This window comes from Gracilinanus agilis, chromosome X, assembly GCF_016433145.1.
Source record: "Gracilinanus agilis isolate LMUSP501 chromosome X, AgileGrace, whole genome shotgun sequence".
Lineage (NCBI taxonomy): Eukaryota > Metazoa > Chordata > Mammalia > Didelphimorphia > Didelphidae > Gracilinanus > Gracilinanus agilis.
The window spans coordinates 6,262,523-6,274,536 of NC_058136.1; the positions used below are offsets into that span (position 1 = coordinate 6,262,523).

At 38.8% G+C, this 12,014-nt stretch overlaps 1 protein-coding gene across 1 annotated transcript; it reads left to right on the top strand.

Moving 5' to 3' along the window:
* The first annotated feature begins 211 nt into the window (after positions 1 to 211).
* MCTS1 (MCTS1 re-initiation and release factor) lies at positions 212 to 10,481 on the top strand. The gene is made up of 6 exons (XM_044682666.1): positions 212 to 249; positions 1,508 to 1,660; positions 4,007 to 4,104; positions 5,671 to 5,804; positions 9,135 to 9,202; positions 9,925 to 10,481. The coding sequence occupies exons 1-6, from the start codon at positions 212 to 214 to the stop codon at positions 10,004 to 10,006; spliced, it is 573 nt and encodes a 190-aa protein (XP_044538601.1). The 3' UTR covers positions 10,007 to 10,481.
* Positions 10,482 to 12,014: the final 1,533 nt, after the last annotated feature.

The window sequence follows — 12,014 nt, forward strand, 5'->3', positions numbered from 1 at the left end:
CCCCCCACTTTGTTTTGAAATTAGTTCGAGGCTCCCCTCAGGCCAGGATCCGACCTCTAGAACCGGAAGGGACCTTGGAGGTCCTGGAGGCCAAGCCTCTCATTGGCCAGAGAGGGAAACCGAGACCCAGGTTCACCCACAGGGTTTTAGATCTGGAGTTGGAAGGGTCCTTGTCATCCAACCCAAAACCCCTATTTTCCTGATGTGGAAAATGAAGCGCAGAGAAGTGGAGGAAGAAATTGGAATCCTGTGAGGCAGGACCATTTCTCATTATGAAATAACAATGGAAAGTACCAAGTTTTTTTCCTGACCAAGTAGTTTTTGTCTAGTACTGTGCCTAGTAGTTTGGCAGGGGTGGGGGGTGGGGTGGAATACTAGTAACGTTAAGGTTGCTTCCCTCAAAGGGTTTACAGTCTAGTCATGGAGCCAAGACTCAAGGGCATATACCGTCTTAAAAAACTCTCATTTTAGACATAATTTGTTTTGCGGCAGCTAGGTGGCACAGTGGATAGAGAACCACGCCTGGAATTGGGAGGATCTGGGTTTAAATGTGACCTCCTATACTGCCTAGCTGTGTGACCCTGGGCAAGTCACTTAACTCCCATTGCCTAGCCCTTGCCACTCTTGAGTCTTATGGGTAATGGTTGAAAAAAGGTAATGGTTGAAAAAGACAAAAGAAAAGAAATAATTTGTCCTATATCTGAAAGATGAGTACAAGCTCTTCCTGGTCCTAGTGAGAATGATTCTTTTGAATAATTCTGGTTGTCTTTATCATGAACTGTTTACAGCTTATGGAAAATTGGGACTTGAAACTTTATCAGGGGAAAACCCTATCAGTTATTTCTAGACAGAAAAGTTTTCCCCTGTCAAATCAGCAAGTATTTATTAATATTTGTTATTAATTAATAATTATAATTACTATAGACCAGCTGCTGAGGATACAAAAACAAATAAGACAGTCCCCACTAAAAGACTTAAAATGAAAAGTCTGGAGGCCAGTTCTCATAGTATATTGTTTTCTAACTGCTTTAAAGACATCTCATTTGAGCTTTCCAGCAAGCCCAGGGAGGCAATGTGTACGGAGACTGAACCTATTTGCAATAGAACGACGAAAATAAGGTTCAGAGGAAATAATTGAGTTGCCCTAGGTCACACACAGCCAGTAGATGCAACTGCAAGGGAGGTTTTCTTTCTGCCTTCAAGTCACTTTTGTCATTATACTATCCTGCTTCCTCTTCTGTCTATTTACCCCTCACCCTGCAGCACCCCAGACTAAAATATGATCATTGAATTGGGGCTGTGGTTACCAGAAACTAAAAGGAGGTAGCATCTTTTAAAGGAAAAAAATAAACTGGAATGATTTTAGCTATCTAAACAGATGTGTTGAAAAAAGTCCATGAATTAAACTTGTTCTGTGATTTCTTTTTCCCTAGAAGGGCTCATTTTTCAAATAATACACTGTGGTGCTGAAATGTTTTTTTTTTTCCCTGCAAAAATCATTTGGCAGATTTGATGAAAAGGAGAGTGTAATAAACTGTATCCAGCTGAAAAACTCAGTTATCAAGGGCATTAAGAACCAACTGACAAGTCTCTTTCCAGAGATTAAACCATGGCTTAACCAAATTATTCCAAAGAAAGACCTCATCAAAATTGTCCGCTGGTAAGTCTGCTTTTTGTGTGTTGATTTCAAGGCAGCTCACTAATTATTTTGCTCACATCAAATGGGTCGAATGTCATGGTAGTCCATTAGTAATTGTTTTTAGAGGAGAGGAGCAATGAAAAACACATATGACTTTATAAATGTTTGTGGTGAATTATTAAGCTGGATGTATGTAGAAATATTCATTCATTTTGTATATGTGTTTCAGGAGTCCAGCATTTTTATCCTGGCCTTTTCATTTACTTCAGTATGAATGATCATTTGATACCACATTGGGGATATAAAATGAGATAATAAGTGTAGGTAGTTTTAAACTTTTTGAGGTAGCTGAGATACTCAAAGCAGCTGTTGTTTGGTAGACAGGGACCTGGGGCTGGAGTCAGGAAGAACTGGGTTCAAATCAGGTCTCAGACACTTCCTAGGTGTATAATCCTGAGCAAGTCATTTCACTTCTGACTGCATGACAGTAGGATCCTCCAAAAAAGGGAATGGCCAGCTATTCTAGTATCCTGGTCCAGAAACCATCATTGATAGCTATGATCTACCAGGTCAGGAAGTGTCATACACAACTGAACAATAGAACTTGAGATTACTTAACAAGAGAATAAAAATGATTTAGAGGCAGGATGAAACAGTGAAAATATTGTAGGATTTGGAGACAGAGGACCTAGTTCAGATTCTACCTCTTCTGCTTACTCTCTATGTGACCCTGGGCAAGTCCCTTCCTCTCCATGGGCCTCAGTTCTTCCTCTGTAAAATGAGGAAATTGTACTCAGTGGCATTTGAGATCCCTGCCAACTCTATACCCATGAACTTATGATCATTAATTTTGAGGTAAAAATTGATTCCTGCAAGTTCTTTTCCCAATCCATTAAGATGGATAGGGAAGGAAAGATTTAAGTGTTTTTATTTTAAATATTTGTAAAGTTTGGTTCACATCTGAATATTAAACGTTTTTTAACCATATCATAAAATGCAACACATTTTCTTGATTCCTTTGTCATTAAGTAACTCATGTTTTTTTAGGTCAAATTAACTTTTCATTTCTTTTTTCTCTCTTCCTTTTTAAAATCTTTACTTTCTATCTTAGTATCAATTCTAAGACAGAAGAGGAGCAAGGGCTAGGCAGTTGGGGTTAAGTGACTTGCCCAGGGAAGTGTTTCAGGCCAGGTTATTCATTTATTTTCTCACATTCCTTTTTAAAAAATTTCCATAAGTTTCAAATTCTCTCACTCCTTCCAGCCCCACCTCCACCCACTGAGAAGGCAAGAAGCATATCAGTTATACCTTTAAAATCATGCAAGACATTTTCCATGTTATTCATGTCACAAAAAAGCAAGAAAAATAAAGAAAAATTTAAAAATATACATCCATTTGTACTCAGAATTCATCAGTTCTCTCCCTGGAGGTGGATAGCATTTTTGGCATGAGTCCTTTGGAATTATTTTGCATCACTGTAGTGATAAACTGAGTAGCTAAGTCCTTCAGGGTTGATCATTGTTAAACTATTGCTGCTAGTGTATACAGTGATGTCCTGGTTCTGCTAACTTCACTCTGTATCAATTCATATGGGTCCACCTGGGTTTCTCTGAAACCATCCTGCTCATTATTTCTTATAGCACAGTAGTATTCCATCACAATGATAAACCACAACTTGTTCAGCCATTCCCCAAATGATGGGAATCCCTTCAGTTTCCCATTTTTTTGTCAAAGTTGCTAGAAATATTTTTGTAGCGGTATTGCTGGGTCTGCACAGTTTTATAGCCCTTTGGGCATAGCTCCAAATTGTTTTCAAGAATGGTCAGACCAGTTCACAGGTCCTCCAAAAGTGGATTAATGTCCCTATTACTCTACATCTTATCTGGCTTTTGTCCCTTTCCTTTTCTGTTATGTTAGCCAATCTGATAGGTATGAGGTGATACTTCAGAGTTATTTTCATTTGCTTTTCTCCAATTATTAGTGACTCAGAGCATTTTTTTCACCTGACTATTGACAGCTTTGATTTCTTCTTCTGAAAACTGCCTGTTTATATCCTCTGATCATTTATCACTTGGGGAATGGCGTGAACTCTATTGTAAAAAAGAAGAGCAATTAAGCAAAAACAGCCAGGAGGACATTGACTTCATCTACCAGTGACACTGACATTCTGCCCTTGCCTTGAGGAGGGAAGGATGTTTAATTATTTGCTCTCTGGGACCATCCCTCATTTTCTAATTACTCAGTTACCTTTTTTTTTTTTACTGTATAAGAAGATGGTATGACATTTATTTTTATTTATTGAATTTATATTCTTATTTACTTTAAAAAACAATATCTAATTTTGATTCTTTGCCATTTGTCTTGCAGCCATGAACATATTGAAATCCTCACTGTAAATGGAGAATTACTGTTTTTCAGGCAAAGAGAAGGACCTTTTCTTCCAACACTAAGATTACTCCATAAATGTAAGTTTTATGAAAATCAAGTTATAGAAAATAAGATTTTACAGTATCTTCTCTTAATAAAGTTATTATTTACTAGCTCCAGCTACTATGGAAAATTAAGCTAAAATCATCTCCCTCTTTTGAAACCTGAAAAATGTCTCTTTGGTTACAGTTCTTTCTCACTGTATATGTCAACAAGCATAGAACCCAGGAAGAATACATTTATATTGCATAATAGTGCTTAATACTCATAGAGAAGGTTTGAATGCATTTGAGAGCCCCATCAACTACTAGGGTGATCTAGGCCAGGTACTGTGAGACAGTGGTGCAATGGAAAACACAGTAGCCTTGGAGTCACAGGACTTGGATTCAAATCCTGCCTCTTAATGTTTACTACCTGTGTGACCTTGGGGAAATCACTTAACTTCTCTGGTCCTCAGTTTCCTCCTCTAAATTGAGGGGATTGGACTAGATGGCCCTGTTGTTCCCTTTTCACCCCTAGATGGGAGCTTCTGACCCCAAGCCCAATTTGCATACTGCTTGGCTGGGTACTAGACAGATATAGTTTATTGAAGAGAAGATAACTCCCACTCTGCCAGGAGTTTTCAGTCTTCTTGAAGACAGATATTGGCTTAGTTTGGCAGGGCAAGAAGCCATTTTAAACAAGCTTATTTGTACACGGCCAAAAAGAAAGTATGTTATCTTTGTCTAATTGATAAGTTGGTGTTTTTGAGGGTTTGATTTTCATTTATGTGCTAATGCTGAGGGCAGAAGCAGGATGGCTATTAAAATACAAGACTCTAAGGAGGGGAGGCCAGCAAATCATTGACATTTGGCTAGGAATTAGTCATAGCAAGTTTTTTTTTAATTAAATCAGAATAAAGAGAAATTAAAGAGGCCAGAAGGTTTTGAAAGTAAAATATTTTGTAGCTGTAAAGATACTCACGTTTTTAAAAAACTGCCCAATGAAAAAATAATCTACTTATTAAGTGGTTAATGCACAAGCCAGGTGCAAGGGGCTAAGAAGCAGGTGTTGGGTTCAGAGCACAAAGTAAAAGCCAGGTCTGATGGCTTAAGTTCATTTATTTATATTCTTTCTAATTATTGGATGCTGCCAGTTTGACCTGTGAGCCCCAGGAGGGCACAGATTGGGTCTTATCTGTGACACTTTTTATTACCTCTAGTACTGGAACACAATATGCTCCTGATAAACAATTAGCCAGGTATTGTTCCATGCCTCTTTCTTGATGCCATTCAGCTTCCTAGGGGGAAGGCCCAGGGGAAGACTTCTAGAACATGTAAAAATGCTTAAGAAGTTGGCTTTGACCTCAGTGGTGGACACTATCTTTGAGGGTTTTTTTTAAACCCTTACCTTCTCTCTTAGTATCTATTAGAAGACCCAAGAGTGTAAGGGCTAGGTAAGTGGGGGTTAAGTGACTTGCCCAGGGTCACACTGCTAGGAAGTGTCTCAGGCCAGATTTCAACTCAAGATCTCCTGACTCCAGGTCTGGTACTCTATCCACTGTGCCACCTGATTGTCCCTCAGGATCTTTTTACTTATTAATTAAGTAATTTCTTTTCTTCCAGATCCTTTTATTCTTCCACACCAGCAAGTTGATAAAGGAGCCATCAAATATGTACTAAGTGGAGCAAACATTATGTGTCCAGGCTTAACTTCTCCAGGAGCCAAGCTTTCCCCAGCTGAAGCTGACACTATTGTTGTATCCTTCTGGTATAGTAGTGGCCCCAAAGTGTTGTCAGGGTCCTTGCTAGTATTGTCCACTGGATAGCAGCTGTACATTTTGGGCTCTCTCTCTTGATCTCCCACACTGTGAAAAAGTGGGGGCTCTGATTTCTTAGGACTAAATTGTTTGACATTCAATTTTTTTTTTCATGAGGAAGGTGGGAAATGCAACAGGAGGACTAGACTTGTAATTTCATTGGTATGGGAACTCCAGGTGAAGAAACAACCTCTCCCAAAGTGGACTGTCAATCACTGTGCTGTACCTCCAGGCTTACAGAGTGTCTGGACATCTAGAACTTCGTAGTTCAATTAGAGCCTGCTCTGATTAGACTGAGGACTCTAACAGGACTGAAGGTAGGGCATTGTTTAGACTTCTCTTGGATTCTACTTACTTGTTAGCTTACTACTTTGGGTAAGTGATTGGGTCATTTCCTCCAGATAATAAACTGGGAACCACTCCTCCTACACAGAATGACACCCCTAGGAAGATGTTAGGAGCAAATAGTAATCAAGTAATTTTCCAGAGTCACAGAGCTAGGAAGTATCAGGGTTGGCATTTGAGCCCAGAGCTTCCTGACTATGCTCAACCCTCTCTGTCCACTCTACCTTTGGGGATAGTAGGCTGATTTCTATGATTGCATTTCTTGGCTGCACAGGGATGAACCAGTCCTCATCTCACTGCCATCACAGCTGTGTTCTACACATGGTAGGCACATTTAAAAAAAAGACTGGTGAATTGATAATAGGAACCAAGTATAACATCTCCCTCCCTTCTTTCCTTTCTTCCTTCCTAACCTTTGCTTTCTGTCTTGGTATCAATTCTAAGGCAGAAGAGTGGTCAGAGCTAGGCAACTGGGGTTAAGTGACTTTCCCAGGGTCACATAGTTAAGAAGTATCTGAGGCATATTTGAACCCAGGCCCTCCTGGGTCTAAGCCTGGCATTCTATCCACTGTGCTACCTTGCTGTTCTATAATCTTTCTTTCCCAAAGCAATAACCTTGAGTTAGATGAACTATATCGCTCAATGTATGAGCTCATATAGTTGAAAAACTATTTAGTTGGCTGTTTGGAAGTTAGAATATTTTAATAAATGGTAATTGGCTTCTCAGACTAATGCACAAAGGTCCACTGAACCTGTAATGTAGCTAAAATCCTTCACTAAAGGACTTTTCTAATGCCTTGTGAGGTGTAGAGGTGACTCGGTTTAGGGCAGTAGATGGTGCATAAGCTCTCTCTGGGCTTTCACCATCCTTGGAAAGCTCTTGGGGAGGGTCTGGTGGTCCCACTCTCCTCCTGTCAGAGTCCTGACCCCATAGTCAGCAGCTTCACCCATATCTCATCCCTGAACCTTGGCTCCTTTGCCCCTTTGTCCTCTTGCTCCTTGCCTGTTTAGCCCACCATCTGCTCTCTCTTTCAGCTCCTGTTCCTATGCTGCTGCAGAAAGTCACATAGCCCTGCTGACTGGTTCACTATTCATTTGTTATCTAATCTCAGCTAGGCCCTTATTACAGCATTGCCATCCTTTTATTCCCCTCTGATTCAATATCACATCCTACCCCTTACTGTCTGTCTCTTTGGTCACATCCCATCAAATTCTCATTAAACTATCAATGAAGGTTTGAGGGGTTTGATCAGCCTGGAGGGTTGGTACCTCCATCAAGGAAATCACACATCCTTACAGTTTTTAACTGCCTGGGATATGAAACTCTAGCACTATTTAAGCCATATTAAAGGCTTTGGTGTACTCTGCTGGGAGCCTGGTCACTGTTTATAACATTTCTATGAGAAAAAAGAATTTCATAGTTCAGCTAGTAGACTTCATTTGACCCCTTAATTATAGGTTAGGAAGGAAATCCATACACCTCCCCCTACAAATCCCTCAAAACACTGTTCTATCCTAGTAGAAGGTGAGGGGATCCTCAATCATGATTACTCTTTGTCTAAAAATTGCAAAGTAAGAGATTATTCTTCTGAGATTGACCATATTAAGGTCTGCTGAAAAGTATTCTGAGAACAGGAATAATTCCTTATTACTTTTGTTGTGCTCATAGTTTGGCACTTCTTTTCAATATATGTTGGCAGGTTTATGTAATTAAGTGGTAAATTTTAAAGGGGAGAAACTTCATAATATTTTGTAGCCTTCTTTTTTAAAAATTGAACAGCATAGTATTTAGCATTTTGCTAACATTAGCCTTCAAATGTTATCCGAGGAAACAAGGTGTAGTGGAAAGAAGACTGGAGTTGACTTATACATGAGACCTGGCTTTGAGTCTTCAACTTAGTAGAGTTGGGTTAAAAAGAGGGTGTCAAGACTAGATATTCTCCAATGTCCTTTCCTGAGCTTGTCTTCTGTGATTCTTACAGCATATTGGGGATTCTACAAAGGCTGGGCAAGATACATTAGACTTTTTAAAATATGAATTTTAATGGATGTCTTTGGTTTTTAAATCACCATAGTTTTCCCAACTATTTCTCTTCCCACTCCCAGAGAGCCATCCCATATAACAAATAATATGTTTTAAGGACAAAAAAAATCAACACAACAGATGATCAGTACATCTAAAAAGTCTGAAAATATGTGTAGTGTATAGCACTTTGATACACTTGTCTTTTTTTTTTTAAACCCTTACCTTCTGTCTTAGAATTAGTACTAAGTGTTGGTTCCAAGCCAAAGAACAGTAAGGGTGACACAATTGGGATTAAGTGACTTGCTCAGGGTCACACAGCTAGAAAGTGTCTGAGGCTAGACCTCAACCCGGATCTCCCATCTCCAGGCCTGGTGCTCAGTCCACTGAGGCATCTATCTGCCCTGGTACATCTGACTAATGGGGGGAAGATACTACTCTGAGGGTATTAAAATATCAAAATTACCATTTTTTTTGGTGATGAGAGTACTTGAACATTTGTCCTTTCTGCACTACAGATTTAATTTTATTTTTTGCATAATAAATTATGTGGCTCACTGCTTTCTGAATGTGGTACCTGTAGTGGGCAGCAAATCTTATTTAAGCTAATAATCAATTGGAGAATGGACAGAGAGTGTATTGAAGACAATTTGACTGGTAATATGAACATCCTGTAGCCTTAATTCAAGGGGATTATTTTATTATGTTATTTTTCTGTAGATCTTTTGCTGGGTTCTCAACTTCAGCACTGGATTTCTCTCTTTTTTAAAACCCTATCTTTTGTCTTGGAATCAATAACTAAGTACTGCTTCCAAGGCAGAAGAACAGTAAGGGCCAGGCAATTGGAGCTAAGTGAATTGCCCAGGTCATACAGCTAGTAGATTTCTCTTAACTATTTTCAGGCCGTAATGGCAGAAGGAAAACAACATGCACTCTCTGTTGGTATCATGAAGATGTCTTCAGAAGAAATGTAAGTCTCCCTTAAACATCACATATCCAAGAACCTCCCAAGGACACAGGAATCTCAGGAGCTTATATGGATTGGTATATAGATAAGCACAGACCCCTTATTTCTGAATGGCCTCAGCCATCTGAAAACTGTTGACACTTACCAATGGAAGTGCCATTGGTTTTCTGGTACACTTAAAACTAGCCACATTTCCCACATTGGGATAGTTAATGAGATTTAAATTGGGAAGAACTTAGATTTTCCTGCTAATTTTGGATAGGGGCCTTATTCCTGATTTCATAGTATTTATCTTAGATGGTCAACATTTTCTATTTTACTTTCTGAATTGGGGAAGAACAGAAAGGTAGAGAATTCTCAATATCCTCTGTTTTGCCACTTTGGCACCCATTTGATGATGAATTATTTGTATTAGTTTTTTGGTAAGCTTAATGCAGTCCTTTTTTATATTCTCCTCGTGTTGAGGCAGCCACAATCCAGCTTCTCTAAAGCCCCAAGCTCTTTCTCCTTTATATTTTCTTACTTTGTTACATTAATTACAGAAGACTGTGAACAAAGAGTTTTCATATAGCTAATAATATAAGTACAATATAAATGTTTTCCATGTGACTCCATAATCACCAACTAGGTATGCCATTGAGCTTTAAGACTTACATAGATCACTGGTAAGTATATTAACCAGCATAAAAAGACATTCATGCTTACTTCCTTTTTTCCTTCCACAGCAAGAAAGTCAACAAAGGGATTGGTATTGAAAATGTCCATTATTTAAATGATGGCCTTTGGCACATGAAGACATATAAGTGAGCTTCCAAAGAAAAGCACTTAGCCTGAACTTGGGCTGTTCGATCATTCTGTTTTACCTGTTAATGAATTAAAAACTATTGTTCTCTGTGTTTAATAAATTAAGCAGATGGTAAAATCCCATGAGCATTACTCATTTTCATGTGTTCTTTTCATCTTTTCATCAGGTTATTATTGGTTAAACATTGATTTTTTTTCAGTTTAGCTTCCCCCACAAAACAACCCTAATTTCTTTCTTGAACTCCAGTCCTACATCTTCACTGGATATTTGGTATCTCAACTCACCATGAAACTCATTCTACATCCCCCCATAACCCATCCTTTCTCCTAACTTTGCCATTTCCTAAACTGATAATAACTTTCCCAAAGTGTTGAAGGCACTTCCATCCTCCCAGGCACTCAGCTTCACAATCTCAAGGTCTTCCATGACTCTCCCTCCCTAACACCCTTTATCCAACCAGCTGGCAAGGCTTCACAATACTGCCTTTACATCTCTCTATTCAATAGGCACCATCCTAATTTAGGCCCTCATCATCTTTCCTATTACAGAAATATAATAGAGCTCTAATAATATCTAATATTTATTCCTTCCATTCTCTCCCCTCCTTAATCCTTCCTCCATATATAGCTACCCAATGATACTGCTAAAACAGGTTTGACCATGTTAATTCCTTACTTAAAAATTTTTGGTGGCTCCCTTTTGTCCTTAGGAGAAAATACAAAATCACTGATCTGGCATTTAAAGCTCTTCACAGTCTGACTCACACATGCCTTTTCAGTCTTATTTGGTGTTATTTGCCTTCATGCATCCTCCCTTTTGGGAAAATTGGCCTACTAGCTGTTTCTGAAAGCCTACATTTCATCTCCCATTTATTTCCATGCTTTTGCATTTCCTTATGTCTGGAAACACACCTTAATCCTTGCCTTTTAGTTGCCTTCCAAATAGGATTCAGCAACTGCCATAATTATACATGAGGCCTTTTCTGATCCCCTTCTTCCCCACTCCAAGTTGTTAGTGCTTTCTGCCTCTCAAAATTACTTGGCACTGTTTTGTTGCACATATGCCTGACCCCCCTTATAACCCCTCTTCCCTCCTGGTTCCTTGAGGCAGGAATGGTTTAATTTTTGTCCTTGTACTTCAGTGTTGGGCACATCATGAACTGAACTGAATTTTCTCCTCACCTTGGTAGAGTGTGAGGTTTGGGAGCTAATGTTTACTTGGATACTAGGGAATAAAAAGGTAAATAAAAAGGTAAAAAACTGGGTAGTGATTAAACACTTTCCCCCCATTGACTTATCTGCCTCCATAGTACTATTCCTGTCATTTTCATTAGAGGCAGTGTGATGTTGGAGGAAGAGTACTGGGTTTGAAGTTAGAAGAGTCTTACTTGAGTTTGAATCCCAATCAAAAACATTTGTTCTATATCAGGCTTTAAAAAATATTCTAAATTTAACACCAAATAATAGGAGTATTTCCACATACACAGTAAAAGAAAAGGACTGCAAATGAAATTGCAGATCTCTTATGTATAGCTTGCCTGCTTTTCCTTTGAAGTATATAAGAAAATTCAGACTCATAATTTTCAAAGCTATCCAGCTTATCTGTGATTCCTTCTGATCTACCCTCTTCTCTGCATTTAAAAAAAGGTTCAATGATTTTTTCCCCAGGATTAATACCATCACTATTCTCCTCCTATCTTCCCCTCTAAATTAGAACAGAAACTAAAAAACCTTGTAACAAATATGCATAATCGACAAAGCAAATACTCATATTGTCCATGCCTGAAAATGTATCTTACTCTGTTCTGTGAGTCTGTCATGTGTCAGGAGGTGGGTATAAGCATTTTTCACATGTCTACTGTATGCCACGCACTGGAGGTACCCAAAAAAAGAAGCAATCCTTTTTGAGGCATTTCCATTCTGTCAGAAGAGCTCTGTAAGTCCATACAAAATATACACAAAGAAATCTTGCCAGGAAAGGCCTTATGTAGGATGTGATGAAAGGAGCTTG